Genomic DNA, 25330 nt, shown 5'->3' on the forward strand with positions numbered 1-25330 from the left:
TATTGATTAGAATCTATAACAATATTCACAAGACAAAGAGAAATAGACTTCAAGAAGAAATACAATTCTATTATACTAAGACAGACATTTTAAACTGTTAAATGGTTCCACGGGTCATAATTAAAAATTAGTATGCCGTGGTGCTCACCTGTTGTTTAAAATCTCTCTTCAAAGGAGATTTGAATGTTGCTGTTGAGGTTTTGGTGCTCAACAATGTGTCAGCTGAAGCCTCATCTTGATCTGGACTTGGAGACAGGCTGGGAATAGGTTCAGGAGAAGGGCTTAAAGCAGGTTCCTGAGATGGACCTGCTGCTGGTTTGTCACCTTGGATTGCAGAGGAGTCAACGTCTACGTAGATGTGGTCCGTTGTTTCTCCAGACTCAGGTGTGTCATACTGAGCCACACCTGTAGTCAAATTAACAGAGACACTTTCAGTTTATCAGGTGCTACATTTTTCCATAAGGAGATAGAAACAACATGTACTCTTTCAAAATATAGTATTTATAATTAGCACTACTTGCATTTGCATGTCAAGATTCTTTACTTACATGCATCGCATAACTAATGCTGCAAATAGATTTTTAAATATGTTTAATAATTACATTTTGATTTTTTTTTTAACTTTTTTCAGTAATCCAATAATGATATGGTGTTATCTTGGCAACCGATTCTTTAATTGATAACTCTGGGATAGTTGTGAGTGCCTGTGCCCAAATATACACACACACACACACACACACATATATATATATATTAATGCTTTATCTACCTATTTCTCTACCCCTCCATCCACTCCCTTTATTCACTCTATATACCCCGCATTACTCCTTTATTGGTGGGACTTCTTTTATCTACAGGCCTACTAAGTCATCAGTTCCGGTACATCACAACCGACTTTTCCCTTTCTATACGATGCTATTCCTAACCTGCTCATTATCTCTCCATACAGCCTGTTTGCCCTGAACAAAAATAAATATATATATATATATAATTCCCAGTAAAGTAACAAGGCAACCCATTTTTGGGGGTTAAGAACTACTACTCTATAATAAGAAATAAACATATTTCAGGCCTTAAAAAAAAAAAACCCTCATAGTTGTCTATAGAGGAGCTACTACTCACTTAGTAGAGTTAAGTTCTATTTTTGACTGTAATCTATCCACATGTTCCTTAGAATTCATTAGACTAGTAAACTTTGTCGCATAGGTTCTAAGCAACAACTTTCTCTTCTGAATATACAAAAAAAACCTATAAAATAAGCAAGACATAGGAGTCAGGCGCATTACATTTAGATAAATCAAGGTGGGAACGACTGCCCATTATAGCAATATCTATAGCTCGTTACTGAGCCCTCACACAAATTATCAACAAATTAAATCTTTACTCAGTGCTGCTATGGACTATGACAGAAAAGGAAAAGGACAGTTAACTCTGAATAAATGTTCACGATGATCATATTGTTGAAATTTTTTAGTTTTTTGTTTCCTTCTTTATTACGGTAGATTAGGTTACATTTTTATTCTTAAGTTTATAATATTCTGCTTATTAAATAATGTTATGGTACATCGTCAAGTTTTCCTAAATTAAAAAACAAAAAACTTACCAGCGTCTTCAAGAGCCCCCCCTTCCTCTGGTGGTAAAAGTGCTGGAGTGTCAGGAACAGTCGGTTTATACAAAAACTGCTTTAAGCAATTGATCATATGTGTTCCCACCAATGTGCTGCGTCCAAAGGCTCTCCAGTCCACAACACAAATGCTCAGAGGAGGATGTAAAACCTCATTCTCAGGCAATTCCTAGCAAGAAAAGACGCATTTTTAAAGTGATATTGACATTTGTTTATGTTTACACGAGTTTCAATAATAAAGGCTACATAGGGATTGGTGTAAAACAGAGATTTATACCTGTTAATGATGCCTTCCAGCACGTTTGGGGAAGTTATTAAAGATCTGAAGAATAGTGCAAAGTGGGAACAGCGGAGAAATCGAATCGAATCAGCAGGTGCATTTTTGCGTACATTATCCACTCGGGCAATTTTGCATTCAGTTTTAGAACCCCACACATTGAAAAATCTCACCTTTTGCGTTAAAGGAAAACTGTCATGTCCTAAGATTTCAATATTATGTTTACCCTATATTTACAATTATACAATTATACAAATATGGGTTTGTGGTGTTTGAGAAATAAAATTAAATGTTCCCAGAGCAGTGTCCTGGAACTACATTTCTCCATCTCTCCATTCTCTGTCAAACAGTCTTTGCACTGTCATTCAGCAGAGAGAGAGCAGAGAGAGTTAGGGAGAAACGGAAACAATGTTTCTCGAGGTTATTCACTAAACATAGAATTTTTTTTAGCAAAGTCTGTCTGAATGGCAAAATAATAGCCAAGCTGTCACTATCGCGCCGTAAAAGAATTTTATCAGATCAACTTTTTCTATCGCCGTTTAAAAATTCAAATTTGCCTAAACTTTGAGACGTATCTTATAACTCTGTTTGTTTCCAAGGACAGATTTCACATTAGGCAGATTAGACACCTGCAGTTACAGAGGGTGTGAAGGGTGTGAAACTCAGTGCTGTCCCAGCACCTCCCAGTGTCTGTGTGTGAGGCTGGACAGGAAGTGGAAGGGATCACTTCCTGTCACCTACAGCCTCTCACACAGGAAATGCCTTGCAGGAGGAGCAGGACAGCATTGAGTGATGCACACTGTACAACAGCTCCTGCAGCTCTACTATCAATCATAACCATTTACATTCCACATGCTTGTGCCCTAAATACTCTTTTTTCCCTAACCCTAAATGTAATCCCTCCAAAAACCTAAACAAACATTTCCCTTTGTCCAAAATTTAAGCACTCACAGCCTAAAATTTGAAAAGAAAATCCATTTACCGTGATCCTTGGTTTAACTCCTCTTACACATTAAACACACCATGTATTCTAATGCAAAATGTAACTGCACTCTAATGTTAAAGCAAAAACTTGTAAACACTCCTCAGATCAAAAGTATAACCCCTCTCAAGCTTTTAATCCTTTTAACACTAAATACCCCATGGGATCGAAGTTCGACATTAACCCATATCTAACCTTAACCTCTTCTTAACCCTAAGCAATTCTATCGTTATTATTTTTTTAGCCTACATGCGTTTGCACAGTTGCATACAGGCAATATACCCAAAGATTCAAACAGTATACAATACAGGTACTGCAATGTAGTACTGTCACAAGTTTGTGAATCAAAAAAAGACCACATTGGAAAAAAATAATGACATAAAACCACTAATTCAATATAGAGCTGCCAATGGGAAGTTTTTTGCTGTCGATATTTTCAAGGCTATCTGTCAAGAATGAAGTTCTTGATAAATGGCACTGAATCGCTGAATCCAATATTTTCTATGCTAAGTATAATACCCATTTTCAAGATATTTCAAGATATTTCTATCATTATATTTTTATTGGCTACCAAATTAATCTGATTGAAACCAATAAAAAAAAGAAATATTCATATTGCTCCCTGCCAATCATTGGTACAAATCATGGACATTGTTAGTGGATGAAGAGAAACGTTTAAGTTGATCAGAAATTGATATAGGTAGCACACAACCCACTAATACAGCAGGTGGTGCCATAGGTTACTTTTAGGGACTATCCAGCACTGTGTAATAACCTTAGCAACCACTAAAAGAGTCTTAGCGATCCGACAACTTTTTGGGGGTGGAATTGTGCTTTATTTATATACCCCCTCCTTTTTTCTTGTCTGGCAGCATTGGGTAACTCTGGCCTGCAGGCTAAATAAACTCCTCTTGCGAGCTGTGTTAGTGAGTTACCATGGTAACTGCGGCAACACTTAACGCTTGCGAGAGGAATATTCAACCTGTCGGTTACTCCTCTCTGCTACAAAGTGACATGGGGCCAGTGACCCACCAGCCCGTGAAGGCAGACAGCAAGTGTGGCTTTGAACGTGCTGACATGCTAGATCCTTTGATCTCTCCTGTCGGCTTCAGCAAATGACCATCGCTGACCACAGGGCATTTTCCCGGTTTTCCCAACGGCCAGTCTGGGCCTACATGCATTTATTAAGTTTAGTCTTGCTCACTTCAGTTTCTGCTACAGATCCAAAAATATGCAAAAAAGCACAGATTACATGATATCAGTTCTAATCCACAAAGGATGTGTTTTAGTTATGGCCTTCTGAAATATCAGGCTTTCATAGAGGCCTTCGATCCTGATCTGTTCCCTTCCCTAGAAACCATGAAAAGTCATATTACTCTACTTACCACCTCAAACCAGTCTCCAATTACACTGAAGTTAGGATTCCGCTTGTAGCTCTGGATGACACATGATTTGACTCCTTTCCCAGCACATTCTATCATAACCTGGGGCCGATCGACAGACAGTAGCTGCACTCGCTTCAGCTCTCTGAGTCCCCAGAACAAAACCTAAAAAATGGGAAATCAGAATGCATACATTTCTAATACTTAACATAATTAATTATTCAATATTGATCACAGCCAGGGTAGGAGCATTGTTAATATTTCGGGGGAGGGGGAGCAATAATCAATAAAGACATTAGCAATGCATGTTTATATTCCTATTATTAGATTGCTCCTTTAAGCTGTATTGTTTGTACTCAGCATTGTGGAAGTTGTGGAAGAAATGTTTGGGCAACACATGGTTAAGTTTCAGAATCAATTATCATATAAGTTTTCTATCAAAGAACCACTATAGTGCCAGGAAAACATACTCGTTTTCCTGGCACTATAGTGCCCTGAGGGTGCCCCCACCCTCAGGGTCCCACTCCCGCCGGGCTGGATGGAGAGGAAGGGGTTATACACTTACCTTTCCTCCCTCGGTGCTGGAGACTCTCCTCCTCCTTTCCCGTCATCGTCTGAATGCGCATCCGCGGCAGGAGCCGCGCGCGCATTCAGCCAGTCTCATAGGAAAGCATTCTCAATGCTTTCCTATGGACGCTGGCGTCTTCTCACTGTGAAAATCACAGTGAGAAGCGCGGAAGCGCCTCTAGCGGCTGTCAATGAGACAGCCACTAGAGGCTGGATTAACCCTAAAGTTACAGTGAGAAGCGCGGAAGCGCCTCTAGCGGCTGTCAATGAGACAGCCACTAGAGGCTGGATTAACCCTAAAGTGAACATAGCAGTTTCTCTGAAACTGCTATGTTTAGAGCAGAAAGGGTTAATTCTATATGGACCTGGCACCCAGACCACTTCATTGAGCTGAAGTGGTCTGGGTGCCTATAGTGGTCCTTTAAGGATAGCAAGCAAACAAAAAGAGTGTTGAAATAAAAACCAAATTTGCAACATTTAGGCCAAAGTAATTGCTTTAAAAAAGATTTAACTCAACTATAATCCTAGTTCATCTATAAAGGCAAATTGTTTTTCAATTCTTTACAATTTACTCTTTAGTAAATAAATCCCTTAATCTAAACATTTGATGTTCATTTCTCAATGTAGAGGATACATTTTAGAATTTGCAGAGTGTCTCTTGCCATCCACACATGTAGTTAACAGAGGGTCACATTAACAAACGCTAACACTGCTCCGATCTGTGCAATACTAAGTAGAATCAATACTAATTACCCCAGAACTGGGAACACAAGTGAAATCATGATGTGTCTTTTTGTTGAAGAGAGCAAATCACTGATGTCAATTTTCTAAGCGTAACTGCGATTCAACGGTGACGTTAGGAAACCCATTAGAAAACCCCTGCGTGTACTGTGTGCGCAAAAGGGATAGGCCTAATATTCCTAATTCCTGACACGACTGCTCTATTTTATTATAGGACAAATAAAAAAGGAGTGATTCAATGTCCGTATTTGCACTTCCAAAGAGGGAATGGTCTATTAATCTTGCTGTGACTTTGGATGCAAGGCCAAATTGTGGCATTACACCGTTAACTACTGAAATACTAATTAATCAAACTCTAACTTATAGTGAATTGAATACCAAATTGCAATAATAGCTAATTAGGAAAAAAATCTCCAAGTCAGCTATAGTCCCAATTTTGCAGTTCGGTTTTTAATTCACTATGATACTGCGTTCGGTGATTAAATCATTAGGTGTGATCACTAGTGGAACTGTCTGCAATTTGACGGTAGAACCAGGTGTGTAATGCACTTACCTCTATTTTAAATTTACTCAGGACTGGCCGGATATCTGCTGGGACAGAGTAGCACTGACTGGGATCAGGGGCCTCGATTGGAGGAAGACTCTGTTCTCCAGTCTCCGGTATCTGAAATGGTTAAAGAGTAGGAATTTGTATTACAGATACATGGTTTCAGCAAAAAAATTAAATAAATAAAACCCGAAAAAAAACTCAGATTTGGCATATTTCCTCTTTTCTGATATCGCAGCTTTATGTTTAAATAATGACAGAAGTATTTAACCAGAAAAGGTTCTATGATCCTCAACGTATGACAGAGCTGACCAGCTCTAAATAATGCTAATACTTTATAGTTAGTGTTGTTATATTTGCAAACAAACAATGAAGATGTTTCAATGACTGCAGATGTTTTTTTACTTTTGACTTTTTTCCCCCACTGTCTTGCAAACTTTTTACTTGCGCAGTTAAATGCACCCAGCAGGTTTTATAGCTCCATAAATTCTTTGTGCAATATGCTTTACCACCTTTCCTTCTTGGCTGGTATTGTTTGTTCTTATCTGTAGAAAATCCTTTAAAGGTGATGCAGGTTTCTACAATTTAGAATGCTGTGTATCACTTTAAATAATCTTTTGGTGAGTGCGCCACGATGTTCTCTGTCTAGACCAGGGGTTCCAAACCCAATACATACCTCCCAACTCTTCAAGTAGACAAAGAGGTACACTATAATTTTAGAGGTGTGGTCAGGAGTGGGGCTGTCCTAAGATATTTTTGGAGAATTATTAATAAAAATTCATGCAACTAAAATATAATTTAGAATAAAAACATTTTTTTTTTTTATTTACACAGACTGATTTCTAAACACACTTATTATAGGAGTATTATTGCAGTGGAGCTCTGTTATGAACTCAAACACACCAACAACACAGAGCTCCTAGAAAAAAAAGCCACAAAAAAACTGATAGAGAGATTTACAGTTGTGCTCAAAAGTTTGCATACCCTTGAAGAATTGGTAATATGTGCACCATTTTTAAAGAAAACATGAGTGAGCAGGCAAAACACATTTCTTTTATTTCTTATGGGATTCATATTCAACTGTAAGTTATAACAGAATAGCACAACCATTAGCCCCCTTTAGCATCAATGACAGCGTACAGTCTTTTGTAATAGTTCTCTATGAGGCCCATAATTCTTGCAGGTGGTAAAGATGCCCATTCGTCTTGGCAAAATACCTCCGGGTCATGCAAAGTCTTTGGTCGTCTTGCATAAACCGCACGTTTGAGATCTCCCCGGAGTGGCTTGATGATATTAAGGTCAGCAGACTGTGATGGCCACTCCAGAACCCTCACCTTTTTCTGCTATAAACAATGAAGGGTCAACTTGGCCTTGTGCTTAGGGTCATTGCCATGCTGGAAAGTCCAAGAGCCTCCCAAACGCAGCCTTCGTGCAGAAGAATGCAAATTGCTGCCAGTATTTTCTTATAATATGCTGCATTCATATTTCCGTCAATTTTCACAAGATTCCCCTTGAATTTAGAGCTCACCCCCCCCCCCCAAAACATCAGTGAGCCACCACCATGCTTCACTGTGGGGATGGTATTCTTTTCACTGTAGGCCTCGTTGACTCCTCTTCAAACATAGTGCTTATGGTTGTGACCATAAAGCTCCAATTTACAGTGTTCCAGAAGCTGTTGTCGGGCATATTGTAATCAAGCTTTTTTTGTGGCATTGTCGCAGTAAAGGCTTCTTTCTGGCAGCTCAATTTTGTTCAAGTATCGTCGTATTGTGCTTCTTGAAACAACCACACCTTCATTTTCTCAGAGCAGCCTGTGTTTATCCTGAGGTTACCTGTGGGTTTTTCTTTGTATCCAGAACAATCCTTTTGGTGGTTGTGGCTGAAATCTTTCTTGGTCTACCTGACCTTGGCTTGGTATTAAGAGATGCCCGAATTTTCCACTTTTTAATAAGTGATTAAACAATACTGACTGGCATTTTCAAGGCTTTGGATATCTTTTCATATCCTTTTCCATCTTTATAAAGTTCTATTACCTTGTTGCGCAGGTCTTTTGACAGTACTTTTTTGATCACCACGGCTCAGTATCTAGTCTGCTCAGTGCATCCATGGGAGAGCTAACAAACCTATTGACTACTTAGACACAGACACTAATTGCAATTTAAAAAGCCACAGGTGTGGGAAATTAACCTTTAATTACCATTTTAACCTGTGTGTGTTACCTTGTGTGTCTGCTACAAGGCCAAACATTCAAGGGTATGTAAACTATTGATCAGGGCCATTTGGGTGATTTCTGTTATCATTGTGATTTTAAAAGGAGCCAAACAACTATGTGAAAATAAATGGCTTCATTTGATCACGATCTTTCAACAAAAGCCATTTTTTTTTTTTTTGCATGATCAGTCATATTTTCAAAATCAATGCCACAATTTCACAATTTCTGCCAGGGTATGCAAACTTTTGAGCACAACTGTAGGTCCTAAATAGGGACTGTCTCTCGTTAATAGGGACACATAGCAGGTATGCATGAGGTACACCAACAGTCCAGGACATCTATTGGGGATATTGCTTAGTGTGAGCCATTTGTATAAATTTAGGACTGAGTTACAAAACCACTTCTCTACACAGTCTTTAACTCCCTTCATGGTGACAATGTTTAGAAATTGTATTCCAACAAGTTCTGTGTGCTATTGTCTATGCAGTCACTTACCTGCAATAATTCAAATGCACCAAGAAGGTCCCCTCCAGATACATTTCCAGAGAAAATAGGATAGTAGGCAAGTTTTGCTGGAGTGTAGGGCATGTTAGCTAGAGTCACTGTTGGAGGTGCAACTGTGGATCCAATATACTCGGGTTTGCCCTAGAGGGGATTTCAAAAATGTTCTTAGTTTGGAAGTCAATATTAGAGTAACATAAATATACATTATTTTTACAAGTATATATAAGTGGCATTGCTTTTTTTCCCAAATATGCTGAAATTAAGCAGTATGGCCCTTGGGGAAAAAAACATATTCCACAGGCAGAGAAATGCTAGTTTACAATAACTTTTCTCAAATATGGATTTCTGTAGCCACCAATCTATCAATATGCCTGTAGCCAGGAGTACGGGAAAGCAATTGTGACTACATGAGACGTGACTGGGGGCAGCACATGGTTTTAGTGGTCCACCTTGTCAACCCACGAACTAGAATGAGTTGTTAGTCAGTTCCTTACCAAAGCATCATCATCATAAAACTCTATGACAATATTTGGGGGCTCATCTGCTATATCCTTTAGTTCCCCGTACAGGGTGATATTGTTAAAGAGCAGCATCTGGTTCCAGGTGGGGGATAGTGTCTGGTTAATAATCTACAGAAAACAGAAAAAAAACAACACTTTTCAGTAAACAACACGGCAGGAAAGAACAAACAACAGAGTAAATTTACTATCCACAAAAGCTCCACTTTGCAGACTTGAAAATGTATGCGTCATAAAAATGAATACAAAGATTGATAGTTGGGTGTGCTTATTAAGCAAGAAAACCTTCCTCTGGTTCTTTGAACGAGCAAGATTAGGAGTGACTTGCGCATGCATGTGAATAAGTCAAGTCTCCCAAATGTACGAGACTGGACAAAATGAATAAAGTGACCATTGATGAGCTGATCTGCTGGAAAGGAAGCCAAATATAAGCATCAAAGAGCTTTGCCCTTCTCAGAGACCTATTCTTGTGCTTTTTTGGAGAGGAGTGGTAGTCTGGCAATCTTTAAATGGGTAGTAGAGGATATGTTATTAGCTTTATAGAAACCATTTAAGATTTTTCATATAGTCTACTTCTAATTTTATTTTAAAATATGTTTAACATGACATTTAAACAAAATGCAAACATTAGAAAATATATGGATCAAGTTTACCATGTATAAACGATGTGCACATGATAAAACCTAGGTATGATAGATGGATGTTTTCACAATCTTTATAAATACAATACATAGCCTTATTACTCCTGACGACGGCGTGTTAGAACGCCGAAACGCGCGTCGAGATAGAATTTTAATTTAATTAATTTTCTTTTTTTCACCTTAGGTAGCACTATTGATTTAGGTAGCACTATGGAGTGATTTCACTAAGTGTTTGTTCGTTGCTACTAAGACAGGAAGGGCATCAGGGTTAAAGGTAGGCACTCTTGGATTATCCAGAGTGCTGAGGTATACAGGGCAAGGTTCAGTGTGCTCTCTAAGTGTGTACTACTGGGATACTTTGGACTCTGGGTGGATTACTGGGACCCCTCCAAGGAAGGGAATCCTTCTATGTTTCCTCCGGTTTCCTCTCCCTCTACCCCTGGTTAACCTCCTCCCCCCTTTCGTATAGGACCAGGTCACGAGATCCCGATCTTCAGCTGTGTAGTTGGATAGGATATTGAGTTTTTAGGTAGACACTTTTGATTTTCTCTACAGTGCTGAGATATACAGGGCGTGTGCCCTCTTTAGGTGTGGGGATTCGGGACCCTAGGTGAGCCATTGGAGTATTGGTTATCCCAAGGAGAATTGTCTCCCTTACCTCTCTGGCTTCCATCCCCTCCCCCTCCCATTATCATCTACCTATTTTCACTCACCACATAATAATGGTCTAGACTGGTTCCTATTATCCCTGTTTGGTCCCCTCCTGTCTCTTTTTTACTTATTACTTTAGATTTATTAAAGGTAGGGACCCCTCCATTTCATTACTCTCCTAATAGGGACTTAGGTCTCTTTTCTCTCTTTTAATACATAGCATCACTAAGTGGCAAAATATAAAGCAAAATGAATTGTCTTGACAATAATGGTATTAGACAGTACCAGTTGGCTGTGTTTATTCCATAATGTTTAGCAATTCTATCTACCGTAAATAAACCCCCTCTTTATTTCTTTCAAAGAAAACATAGCCAAATTGGCTCAACGTGCACAGTGCTGCCAAAAAGTAGCTCAGTCAATGGCTCTTGGAACATAGCAGGTAATATGGGCAGGCTACAACATCAGCATGCATTGGCCTTTGAAATGCAAATGTATGGTCTGATCATTATATATGCTAACCAGTTTATATAATTTATGTTAAAAAAATGAGATGGCAAAAAAAAAAAAATCGATAAATAAATCTCAAACTTAGGAATATACTCACCCTACGAAAAGGAATATACTCCCCCTAATTTATTGTTTAAGGAATATACCACCAGAGTAATCTAAGACTGTAAGTTAAACATTTTTCTAATGTATTACATGGGCTTCCGACACAATATATGTATTGCCTCTAGCTAACATATTTTGACATGTTATAGCTTTATTTACCAGTTCATGTTTACCTTTGTGGTTTGGCAGTGAGAAACAAACGTCACTTTTGCAAATGGATCAGAAAGCCCTGTATTGTCTGCTGCAATCAGCCCTCTCGCTTGATACATGTGAGCTCGTAGCTGAAATGTGTTCTTTGCTTTGTAAGAGAAACAGTAACATTGGAAACAGTTACGCCAAGCAAACCGGTTTATTCATTAAACAAAACACATACCATATTTGAAAAGAAAAAAACAATTCTAATAATATACATATCATGATAAACATTCAGAACTTGTGATTTTGTAATATGTGAAGATCTATAGAATCCTCATTGAGCAGTTGATGTAAAAAAAAAGGTTTTACATAAAAGCACTCGCCAAACTTGTAGGCATTTTCACTAAAGTAAGACTTGCCGGGCATTCAAAGTTAATTAAAAGTTTATTCCAAAATAGCGGAACTGAAAACAGCTGAATTCGAGAAATGTTGTTCCATAATTTGAAATTCGCTTTTATTTTCCAATAATTTACACTTTGGTAAATAACACTGTAACTATTATAAGATAATACATGAATTAACTTCTTTCTCGATCTCGATTCCGCTGGTAACCTTCTGTACACGGCCTCTTAGCAGCAAAGCACAGCTTTAAAAGTCTACTTAAAGTGTACTTACAGATGTTCCATATTGTAAATGGTTTTAATAAAATAGAATGTGAAAATGCCCAATGTGCATCGCCTCTGTAATACCATTAAATATCCTACTCTATTTATGGGCGGATGTGCAGTGTTAAAAATAAGATGTTGGCATATTATTGAAGAAATAACTCATAAACTGAATGCGGTAAAATACGATAAACAATAATAAACACTGAATTACACATTTAATATTTACTAGTGGTTTCACCAAACTGCTGTGCAATTTATAGACTCTTTAATACATTTGTGCAATTAATAATCAGAAGTGGATAACAAGTAATGGTATGGTCATTCGTGCTGCTCAAAAAAGCAGTACAAGTTACCAGTTATGCATTCTTTTTTAGACAAATACATATGTGGTCTTTCGGGCAAGTTATAAATTTGTACAAATCATGAGTGAACTAATTGCAATTCAAACAAAATGAATGAAGAATAAATTGCATGTAGGAAACAAATTCATCCACACAATTCATTCATTCATTATTTGTTTAAAAATACAAATTGCTAATTAAAATGAAGAGGTAAACTTATTTCCCCCCAGCTCCCACCCATAACCAGTATGTGGGGGAATCAAATTATCCCCTTAATGACACAACTTCAGAAGTGAAAGGCCAGCATTATGGGTAATTTTCATCAGGTGTCCTTAATGGGTTAAAATAACCCGGGGAGACTTAATGTCAACTAAATAATAATGTCTACTCAATAGCGAGCTATGCTCCATGCTTACCAGCAACGAACGAGAGGTTAAATATGAAACCAGTTAGTCCACATTTTGCTCTCAACTAAAATATGCAAATAACATTTGGAAGAAATTCAATTGATTCAGTTTTATTTTCAGGCATAACTATTCGGATGAAACTATTTTTTCCATACATGCACGAGTCTACAAGTTACTTTTAATAGAGCATAATGTTTTTATTTCTCCCCCTTATTTGCAATATGTGTCCTAACTGAGCCCGAACGAATCTTAATTGCATTTGCTCAATCTATAATGTTGAAAAGAAAATAGGGCAACAATGTTTTATTTAATTGTGTAAGGAGTAATGGTTTTCCTTCAAGTTACAGAAGAGCTTAAAGCCCAATACAAGTGATATAACACTAACATTTCACTCTCATTAGGTAGGGCTATAAAACATAGAGTTGACATAGAGTGCAATGAGCACAGGGTTACTCTGTAACATGTGAGCTGGTTTGTTATCTATAATGACATGCAGGAAGTTTAAAAAAAAATCTGTCTTTATCTCTTACATGTGGAAATGGAGATATATATGATCTTCTGTTTGAGAAAGATAACTTATAGATGCATGAGATATTCAACAGTAACATGATAAATAAGAAAACATTTGGAAACCCCTTGAAAGTTCTGGATCTCTGCATTCGTTACTCATCAAAATGTGGTCTGATGTTCATATACATAATCTGCTTAAACTAACAACACACAATATTGAAGACATCAGGATTAGAGATGTCGCGAACATAAAATTTTCCGTTCGCGAACGGCGAACGCGAATTTCCGCAAATGTTCGCGAACGGGTGAACCGGGCGAACCGCCATAGACTTCAATGGGCAGGTGAATTTTAAAACCCACAGGGACTCTTTCTGGCCACAATAGTGATGGAAAAGTTGTTTCAAGGGGACTAACACCTGGACTGTGGCATGCCGGAGGGGGATCCATGGCAAAACTCCCATGGAAAATTACATAGTTGATGCAGAGTCTGGTTTTAATCCATAAAGGGCATAATTCACCTAACATTCCTAAATTGTTTGGAATAACATGCTTTAAAACATTAGGTATGATGTTGTATCGATCAGGTAGTGTAAGGGTTACGCCCGCTTCACAGTGACCGACCAAACTCCCCGTTTAACGCACCGCAAACACCGCAAACTGTTGTCAGAGGCAGACACACCAAAAAAATGCCACACTGCTGAGCTCTACAATGACGGCATTCTGGTGGTGGCAACAGCATGCGTTGATTGGCGTGCTGTCTGGCTGACCCTGGATGCCGATGCATGCTGTCTGACTGTGCCACTAGCTCCTTGCGACGACCTTCCCCTGCTTCCAACTCGTCTTCTCCTCCTCTCTGTCTCCCCATCTGAACTTTCGGCCCTGTTCTTCTTCTCTTCTAGCGGGCACCCACGTGACATCCACGGACGCATCGTCATCATCAACCGCTTCACTTGTATCTGACAACTCAGCAAAGGAAGCAGCAGCGGGTACAAGATCATCATCATCACACCGACTGAGACATATCCCTGTTATCTACATCCTCTGGCAATAATTGTTGCACCTCACTCATTTCTTCCAACTGATGTGTAAATAACTCCTCTGACAGATCAAGTGAAGCGGCTGTGGTGCTAATGTTGGTGGTGGCCGCAGGCGGGCGAGTGGTAACTTGAGAGGTGCCCGAAGCTAAGCTGGAGGAGGATGGTGCGTCAAGGATCCGAGCGGAAGCTGTAGAAGATTGGGTGTCCTGTGTTAACCAGTCAACTATGTCCTTAGAACTTTTCGAGTTCAAGGTACGCAGCCTCTGAACACTGGGCATTATTCTAGAGCCAAAGGGAATCACAGCACCACGACCACGACGGCCCCTGCGGGGTGGCCTGCCTATGCCTGTCATTTTTTTTTCGATTAGTAGTACTATGCGTGCAAGCTACTGTGACAACAGATATGATATGCACTGTGCACTGGCAGAAGTTGGCAGAGTAGACGCTGTAGGCCTGACACAAACGCTTGCAGACAACTAACTGCTATTCAATCTATTACAGTAAAACATTTTTTTTTTTTAAATGTACACTACTGTTGCACCAGATATGAGTTGCACTGGTGTGACACTGTGCCCTGGCAGGCCCTGAAACGCACACGTGTGAAGGAAACTGACTGCTAATATATTACAGTCAAAAAAGTTTAGTTTTTTTTAAATGCAAGCTATTGTGACACCAGATATGAGTGGTGGCACTGGGCAAGTGGGCACAGTATACGCTGTGAGCCTGACACACACGCTGGCAGGCAGGCAACTGCAATTAGATTACACAGGAAAAAAAAAAAAGCAGACTGATGTTCTAGCCCTAAAAAGGGCTTTTTGGGGTGCTGTCCTTACAGCAGAGATCAGATGAGTCTTTCAGGACTGTAGTGGACACTGAATACACTAGCCTAGCTATCTATTTCCCTATTTAATCAGCAGAAGCAACACTGTCCCTCCCCTCACTAAGAATGCAGCTTCCGGGGGGGCGGGGCCTAGCTGTCATGGAGGAAAGACGCACTTCGTGTGAGCTCCCTCAATATCTCACTTTAAGCAGCTATCAACAAGCGAATTTCACCCCAGAAGGGGATGACCCAGCAATGTTGCTCCTACCTGACCGACCCGACATGCTTAATAGCGGTCAGCAACTCGACAGAGTCGTACTTACCTCCGCGTGGCAAGTGTGGCCTGGTGCTCACCGGGTGGGAGAGGCGGCCAATCTCCCGATCCTGGGATGCCCAGGAGCAGCTACTTCCCGGCAGCAGCTCTGTTACCCCCCCTCGGACCGGTGGGAGTTATCCCGGTCCACCCCTGAGAGGCTGTCTGGAGCTAATGGACGCACAGAGCACAGCCGCCCAGGCTGACATACTCATCTGCGACTCTCCCAATATGGCGGCAGCCGCGTGTCCTCCTGGTACCAGCAAAGCATGGCAGGATATTGAGTCAAAGCTGGACAGACTCTTTAATCAATTTTGGAAGCAAATAACAAGCAGGAATCCCCAACAAGCTCCACCACAGTCCCAACAAGCTCCACCACAGCTAAGCGAAGCAGTCCCCATTAAAATCCACCAATGCAAAAGGCGTCGAAGACGGGACCGGAGGCACAAACAGAAATGCAGAGCCTGCCCCATGTCAAGCACTCGCCTCCACCTTAAGCCACCACAATCCCGCACCGGACGTGAAGCACCACCGGGACAGATCCGACCACCCGACAAAACAAGCTTCCACCACCTCAAGCCGCGAACCCGGCACTCAGCCAGAGACTTGCCTTTGTTGTTCCAGGTATCAGGGACTCCCAGGGTCTGCACCTGGCGCCCAGAAGGGATTGGATGAGCACAAGCAGTAAACAGCAGCCTGCCAAGCATGTCCCACTATAGCCGATCCTCCACACCATGCCTTTGATCACATGAACTGCTCTCTGCACAGTAACTAATCAGGCCCTGTGGAGTCAGCACAGTTAAACGGACAAGGGCACATGTATGAGTGTGGGGATGGTGCTAGTAATTGGCTATATGTGTTTAGGGGAGTGGTTATGGGTTTGTAGTGGGGCAGGGATCATCTTACCTCAGTGCCTTTTGGGATTCTGGCCAGCAAACATCTTCCCTCCCACCCACCCTAATTTTCTGTTTTTGTTCCGTCACAGCTAGCGGGGAGCGTGTCCTTGCCAACAGGGTTGGGGACCAGATGGAATGTCAGGAAATGGACAAGGTGGGTCTCAACCTCCCCTGCTCTGTAAGGTAAACTTTTAAGTTACCGAATAGGACCTGCCCACCGAGCAAAAAGCCGGCTGGTGGTAGAGCATTTAAGATGATGGGAATTTTTGGTTTGGACGAGGGGGGAGGCGAGACACCAGTGGGTAAAGTTTTGGTGCATAGGCACCTGGTTAAGTTCGTTGGCAAGGACGGTTATTTAAGTTGGAGGCTGTAGGGCAATAAGTGTAATTTATATGTTAATTATGGTATGTATATGTATATATTTATATGTTTATTTATATTTGAATTAAAGAAAAATAATAAAGTTCGGATGAGTCCTACAGTTGTAAGTTTAATAAATGCTGTGGCCTGTTTCATCCAATATTCGTTGTTTGTCATTGTTGGGGGGAGAATTGGGGTAGTCTCCTTACTCTTTGTCGCACCACATTCCCGCTACGTACATACAGTAAAGTAGCAAGCGTTTAAACATTATTTCACCTCCTAAAGAGTTTATTGTCGTAGTTCCTTACATGCCTTTACCTTAACCGTTCATGTATTATGTTATTCACTAGTCTCATCTCATGGGGCAACTCACACTTGATTTATAACTAGTGGTGGAGCTGCTGATATAAATACACAGTTGATAACGTGAAAGCTACACCCTAAACATGACAGCCATCTTTCACAACAATGTAATGCTATATACTCATACCCTCAGTGCAACTAGCCATGATATACGCACGTTCAGCCTAGCATGCTCAAATATAACACACTTCTGTCTAAAAAAAAAAAAAAAAAGAATGTAGCTTCCGAATGAATCTAAAATGGATGCTGTCTAGGAGTTGGGAGGGGCTGGGAGGGAGGGTCTGCTGCTGATTGGCTGGAATGTGTCTGCTGACTGTGAGGTACAGGGTCAAAGTTTACTCAATGATGACGAATAGGGGGCGGACTGAACATCGCATATGTTCGCCATCTGTGGCGAACGCGAACAAGCTATGTTCGCCAGGAACTATTCGCCAGCGAACTATTCGGGACATCTCTAATCAGGATTTATTCTCAGTAACTGGGAATTGACAAGAGCATTAGAAATAGTTGGCCAACAAGAGAAACTAGAAAAACAATCTTTAATTATTCTGCAATCCGGACCAAGAAATGTAAATTACCTGGTCAGTTCTCTACAATTCATGCTTTCGTGATCGTGAATAATCTACTCTTACCTAGAATGCCATTTCATGAAAATTATTTTACAATCAAAACGTTTACCAGGAATCCCTGACTTCATTCAATTCTTGGTGAAATTACAAGTCTTATGGCTCACATACTTCTTTTAACTTTCCCAAAATTATTTCTTGAAATTAGATATGGCCATTTTAACAGATTGATAAATGTTACTGTAATCATCAATGTTGCTTTCTCTCGTATTTATTAATTAAAAAGTGTGTGTACAAACAATTACTAAGGGGAACTAAGTACTAACCTTAATGTACCAAAATACATAGGAAAATGTATTAAAGAAAACAATACAGTTCCATACTGGTAAAATAACTCAAGACTTTAGATACATAAATATACACTCAGTGTAGACTGGTTGCTTTCTAAGCATAGAAACAGACTTAATATATAAAAAGCACAGACATAGTCAGGAATGGATTCTAAGTAGATTTAAAAAAAACATCACAGTATTTGGTGATTCAATTTAAATTAATTTCAAATTCAATTAATACAATGCAATATACTGCAAACACACATAATGAATAAATACTTATATGAATGAAGGGTGCAGACTTGACTTCTATCTTTCAATATTTTTTTTTAACTGGCTATTTTATTTTTTTGTTTATTGTCTGCATGCATGTACCCATGCATTGATCTGTACATTTGCAGGTAAAGGATCAGTTTTCCTATACTAGAGTTTGAAAAACATATTGACGCAAAGCCAACCAATGGTTTGGTCACTCTTTGATGCTTCCAATAGTAAATATGTAGTAATCCAAAGAGGTTAATCACAGACTTTGTACCAAAGAGAATCTGGATCTAACAAGCAAGAGGGAGAATAACAAATCATGGACTTACATTTATAGACCAGGTTTCCTGGAGGTGGTGATCCATGATGTCCTGAAGATCTTGGGTCGGTTTCCACTTCATATCCCACTGGCAAGTTTTCCATGATAGCATGGGAGTATTTACTAGAGCCCAGCCACAAGAATACATCGACTTTCGCTTGGATATTCCACCCAGGTCCCCGTTTACCTGGGAGCTGAGGCCACACAACAAAAACTTTGTATTAAATATACTCTCTCTCTCTCTCTCTCTCATCTAGCTTTCGAAGATAAGGATTATAAGTAAGAGCTTCAATTCTGATCATCCCAGGGACAAGGCTATCATAATAACACTTTTAATCCTAGCTGCTTAATCATCTGAAGGTTCTGACAATTATTCCCTGTGGAATGTGTTTGTGGACAACACTAAATCTATATATCAGAGACTATAGAACACACACAAACACAAAGAGATGATGTCACCCAGGGGTGTATTAATAAGGGGATGGGGAGAAGGGACAAATATATTTATTTGATGAATTTACAATTTTTTTTTTATTTAAATATCTCAATTAAAGAGAAAGCTGTCTCTATACATTGTAATATACTGGTATCTTGTATGCAATATCAGTTTCGAAAACAATGCAATAAATACGACAAGTGTCCCTCCCAGATCTTGTCTCCCAACACACCACAAGAAACAAATGGGGGATGCCATCCTGCAAGTGCACAGCCGTACCTGAGTACATTTGTTAAGCAAGATTTTATACCTGCCATGCACACACTTGGGAATCTGAGCTAGAGTATTTATTTTCTAATAAAGCCCTTTTTAATAAGAACTTGAAGACTGTGTTTATAAAAGGCTGCTAGAGTCTGACTGAGCTACAGTTCATGGCATCTGGAATTGGAGATTTAGTTGGCTATTTATGTACTAGCCCACAAAGGACAAACTTTGTTTTTCTTGGCATTAAAAACACTGCAGCTTACCCACTTATCTTACTCTCATGAGCATGGCTTCTTCCAACCCTACTGTATACATGTTGCTTACTTTAAAGAAGACTGTTTTTATCTTCCCGCAGTGATGACCTTGTTCTTCAGGCACAGGCGAGTACAAGATGTCTCGGGACGGTATACGAGCATATGCGACCCGCTTGTTATTGCTGAGTAGCCAGATGAAGACATCAGGTATAGTATGCTGTGGCTATAAAACAATGTGTTGAAGAGGAAAATATATTACAATTGGACTTTAAAATTGGAGAGAAACTAAACAAAAATGAACAACTTTTAACCAAACTATAAGAACATAAATTTGGCTCTTTATAAATCAATGATATGACCCCACTACTAATGTGCAGTGCATATTTCTGCTTCAATTCCCAAAAGGACTAGTCATCAGACTACAAAAACCTGCATCGCGTATATACATAGGGCAGAGACAAAATGCTATATAGCCTTGACCTGTTCAGTAACAGGACTGAACAAGCTCATTCAAATAATTGAGGAAATGAAATTTCACCTGCAACAGCAGTAAGGGTTCCCTCCAGTAAGTCCAATAAACATTTATACCTCACCGCCTAAAGAACACGTATATTCATAACGAATAGTTCTAGAATTGTCACAATGTTTTAGTTATTTATCAAATCAACATACACAAGGAGATATGTTTTGCTGTTTATGTCAGATAAAAGCTTATTGGTCCATCAAGGATTTTGATAGTCATTATGGGATTCAGTATTGTTTGGCAAAAGATATTAACATTTATATACCATCTCACTATTCTTAATGTGTAATAATACATATTTTATGTTGACTATATGCATCCAGTGTACTTCATGCCCCTAATATAGGCATGTGTACCGTTATAGCAGGGCGTATTTTACAATTCAAACAAGCCTTCTTACCTCATCTGACAGAAATTTTACTTCATCGATAAAGCTCTGCATTTTTTTGGTCATTTCGTTTACAGACAACTTTTTCTTTTGTTGCAGTATGGTCTTTGCTTCGTTTGAGATGGTTTCCTAAAAATTTCCCAGATCAAATGTTAGAATTGTCAATGGATAATGAATCATTTGGGTCTGAATGCAACTATAACCAGAATTGAAATGGTCTTTGCATATCATGAGTCCACCCAAAATTAAATTTTAAAGCAAAATGCGGGGTGAGGTTTTAAATAGGGGGGTGGCAATGTTCTGAGTGGATTCAAAATGTGATAGCCTAATGATTACCTATTCATTAAAACTTACAAGGGACAACAGGATGATCTGTTCATTACAAACCCGCAAGTATCAAACTGATCTTCTATTTATTAAATTCCACAAGGGTCAAACTAGTCTTCCATTCATAAAAATCCATAAGGTTAAAACAATCCCGATGATTTAACCAACTGAACAAAAAAATTAGTTTTGTTTTTAAGTTAGTATAACAATTTTATATGCACCATAGGTTGCATCACAAACACATAAACATTTGATAAAATAAAAATTCAGGAGCAATCTCTTTTTATAGATTGCTGTTCAAGTGCACATATAAATTAAATGATATCAAATTGCACTTTTGATTTTTTAATTATCCCTTAATTTTTCACATAACTATTTGGTTATAATAGGGTTTAGAGATTATATACTATTGATTATCATGCAGAGTCTCAAATATTAACATACAAGCAGAAGTACTGTTTGTTCACATACATTAGGTGAGACAATGCATAAATATAAAAGTTATATATGTACGTTATCTGATAACATTTCTGGGAATGTAGCCATTTAAAATACCACCAAAGTAAAAATCTTTTTTTTTTTTTTTTTTGTAATGCATTCAGTACAGTAGTATCCACCTAGTCAATGAATTTCTGTAAGGCCTTGAAATTATATTGTTGGATAAGCTATATTTTATTTATTTATTTTATTTATTTAATATTTAACATTTTGATATATAATTTAATATTGTTGGTAAAACTTTTAAAATGATTTAACATTATGAGATATATTTAAATGTTGCAATATTTTGAGATTTTTGATATCTTTATATAAGTCCTGTGTTTTATATATGTTTTATTTTTTTGATATTTTAATATATTTTTTAAAACATCTTTTAAAAAATATTACATCGTTTGAAAAGCTTATCTTACAATATTAAATCAAGACCTAGGTGTGCTTACAGATCTTTTGATCCTAATCAAGTACAATGCAACTCTAGAATTTGACCTACATAAATTGCTGTAGATTGTGGGAGAAGCGATTTGGCTGCCTTTACAATTATAACAGAATGTGAAAAAGGTGTTTAGCCTTTTTATTAATCCACTGGGACCCATAAGACATGTTTATACACATTGTCTCAGTGGCATACACACAATCTATGGGGCCCTGGTGCAAAAACTGATCCATGGGTCCCCCCATCACCCCGACAGACACATACAGACACAAATACATACAGAGACACATACATACAGACACATACATACATAGAGTCAGACACACACATACAGACAGACACATACATACAGACACATACACACAAGACACACATACATACAGACACATACACACACAAGACACACATACATACAGAGACACATACATACACACAGACAGACACACAGACACATACATACAAAGACACATACATACAAACGTCCCTGTTACTCCACCTATGTAGCAGCATCTATATAACACTGTCTTTCTTCTAGTGGAGGAATGTGCAGTTTAGTGACATTATTTAGAGACATGTCTTACTACTGGAAGCAAATTACCTGCTGAAGAAATACTTCCAATTGAAAAAAAAATGCTTCGCATTTTAGTATACGCACAAAATCACTTAAAATCAAACTGTGTCCCCTTGTTTCCAAAAGTAATTGTTCAAACAACCTACTTTGTGACAAACCCCCATCGCCCCACTCCCAAACATCTAAGTCTGAAAGACCTTCAGCCTATGGAAGCATGGCACAGAAACCATTCTCCGAGGTTAAAACATGCATACCAGCTCCCGCTTGCAGAGGGTCAATCTCTTCTTGTCCAGTGCTGTTGTGTTTGGCATTTTCGCCTTCTTTTCTGATGCAGAAATAAAATTCCTGTGAAATAAAACCAATAGTTGAAGCTCAGATGAAATAAAGATTGCTTCAAAATACCTTCTGAAAGTGTTTAAACCTTTAATATATTCAGCTATAAACTATAAAGAAAGAGACTTATAGGAGCTTTTCATCTTAGACCTTAGGTTTATATTTAGAACTATGGGTATGTAATGCTCCTTGTTTTGTATATTTATTTGTATGTTGCCATTTTATTTTTGCATATTCTTGAATTGTTGTTCACATTGACAATTCGCTATTTTGCTACATGCCCATGATGGTTCGCGGAACATTAATGATGGAATGTACTCTATGTTCATTGTAAATGGTTACATTAACTCATGCTCATATGATTTGTCCAGTTTATTTTTTTTTTGTGACATTGAAAATGGTCGTATCGATCTCATTAAATTGGATCTTTCAATGGACATTTCTACGGCATCATTATACAACACTTTAAAGGTGACCTATAGCAGCTGCTGCTATTTAAATGAATAGAAACTGATTATAATGTTTGTTTTTGCCAATTTGTGCCTTGTGTTCCATTACTGGGCATATAAATTCACCAGACAGAGCAAAGACACAGCTTTCCCTCCCTTGTACAGTGGAATGATTGGAGCTGATCACCTAACCTGTACAAATCACAGATCGTGATTGGCTGCTAATATCACACGCACTACAAAGCTTGCTGTGATACAATTCTAAAATGGCCACCGACAAGGAAGGGCTTTCAGAGTGTAATGTGTTAATTACAACACACTTGTCTACAGTTTGGTCGATGAAAAAGTGACATATATAGAAAATATAGTCAGACAGAGTTTAATATTTATTTTTTAAGTCTGACTTCCATACTTGCTCTGGCTGATAAATTCTGTTAGAACTTCTCGCATCTTTTCTTCTGGTGCAAAATCAGATATCTTGATCAACTCTCTCATTTTCTCTAAGCCTTCCTCCTAAAAAAAAAAAAAAAAAAAAAAAAGTAAATACATTGAAAACCATAATAAAACATTAACAAGAAATCATCTTGAATAATAATATTGGGGGGGGAAATGAGGTAGCCAATGGTTAAACCCACAAATTAAGAATAGTTATATGCTATTCAAACAAACTTAGCCCAGTATGGATTAGATGTGTGTGAACTTTGTATCCAAAGACACACTGCTTATCTCCTTGGGATTCTATAAACTGGTTCTCATTAGCATCATGTACACACAAATTATTTCAACAGCAATTAAAGCCAGTGAATATCAAAGCGTTATCACTGTTTAACGACCCCTGATTCTACGTAACAAAACAATAAAACCCAACTGCACTTGGAGTAAAGTGTGGTTCTCAGTGAAGGTTAACAGCATAAAAACTAAATGATTTGTTCCATTCTTTCAAAATCAGACACACGTGGAGAGGGGAAAAAATAACAGAAAGAGGTAGATCCCTTATGTTCAGAGTTAGCCTCGATCTAAACCTCTAAATTGTAAACTCATGGGATTATGCTGCATAGCATCTTGTAGGAGGTTAAAGCCCAGGCAGGGTTATTTACTAAAGGGGGAATTGTTAGGAATTCAAAGTGAATTCGCAAAGAATTTTAAAATTCTGATCAAAATATCCAAACTGGAATAATTCTCTTTTAATACTCTTTAAGTTCAGCAACTTTGGCCTGAAACTTTAAATCCACTTTCAATTCCCAACAATTCTCTAATAATTTCCAATAATCCCAAGTGTGTCTAATTATATATCCCAAGCTTGGATAATTACCAACATTCTTTTTGCATAAATTAAGGCACTCTGGATAAGAACGCTACATCAGATCTGTTCAATTAATCTTAAAAAATAAATAAAAGCTGCACAGAAAGAAGTAGAAATTAAGAAAACCTTGCTAACCATAATCTGAAGCGCTATAAAGGATACCTTAATTCATGTGATATCTGCATAATATATTATAATTGCAATATTGTATCGTAATATTCCAGCTCTGTATAGGTAAATGTGATTATGATTCAGAGCAATGATACAAGTTAATGCTTCTGATTGCAATCTGTTTGTATTAAGGACAGAAACACTCCTGTTTTCTAATCTCATACAGTTTTGTTCAGTTAATTGAATAATATATTTTCATTTTACCAATATAATACCAAATGCAAAACATAGCAGAGGGTGTGGTGTATCTGGTTATTTTAATGACAAGGTTGTGATGTGGAATTTTCACACCACGACAAAATGCGGAATTGTTGACTAGACAGGTTGCTTTATTAGATTCTGTAGATATTTTAAAACAATATTTAGACACTTTGTTTGCATAAAAAGAATATTCTGGGAGGAACTTTTTCAGGGGCCAAACCAAACCCTCTTGCTGTACCTAAATTGTTTTCCTACTGTCATGACTACTGGGCGACCAACTTAGTTTTAGTTGAGTTTACATAAAATATACCCATTCCTTTACTTATCGTTCTCAGCTTTTCTGAACTGAAGCATTTATCCCAAATGCTAAAAGGCTATGGTTCGCAAGTTGTCCTCAGATTTTCCTACCGCTTTGAGCTTTAATCAACTTTTGTTTGTTGTTTGCATTTTGTTCACGGGAAAAGTCCATGGAGGGCGTCTGTGTTCTTTGTCATCAATCCGTATCGTTTGCATGAGAAAAGTGATAAATGTGTGGAAGAAATCTCAACTAACTGACTACAAATAATTTTCATGGACAGAAAGAATTACTC

General features: G+C 38.4%; 1 protein-coding gene across 3 annotated transcripts in view; it reads right to left on the reverse strand.

Annotated features, from left to right (window-relative positions):
- The window catches only part of FER1L6 (fer-1 like family member 6), a 148494-nt gene that overhangs the window by 39378 nt on the left and 83786 nt on the right, over nt 1-25330 (reverse strand). For all 3 annotated transcript variants that reach the window (XM_063451074.1, XM_063451076.1, XM_063451075.1), the window contains exons 15-26: nt 23478-23578; nt 22538-22628; nt 20464-20580; nt 19611-19763; nt 18597-18780; nt 11432-11556; nt 9331-9465; nt 8828-8977; nt 6127-6237; nt 4269-4430; nt 1604-1793; nt 149-405 (exon numbers count right to left, since the gene is read on the reverse strand). In XM_063451074.1, the coding sequence (XP_063307144.1) occupies nt 149-405; nt 1604-1793; nt 4269-4430; nt 6127-6237; nt 8828-8977; nt 9331-9465; nt 11432-11556; nt 18597-18780; nt 19611-19763; nt 20464-20580; nt 22538-22628; nt 23478-23578 (1776 nt within the window). The remainder of the gene's footprint in view (nt 1-148; nt 406-1603; nt 1794-4268; nt 4431-6126; nt 6238-8827; nt 8978-9330; nt 9466-11431; nt 11557-18596; nt 18781-19610; nt 19764-20463; nt 20581-22537; nt 22629-23477; nt 23579-25330) is intronic.

Source organism: Pelobates fuscus, chromosome 4, assembly GCF_036172605.1.
Source record: "Pelobates fuscus isolate aPelFus1 chromosome 4, aPelFus1.pri, whole genome shotgun sequence".
Lineage (NCBI taxonomy): Eukaryota > Metazoa > Chordata > Amphibia > Anura > Pelobatidae > Pelobates > Pelobates fuscus.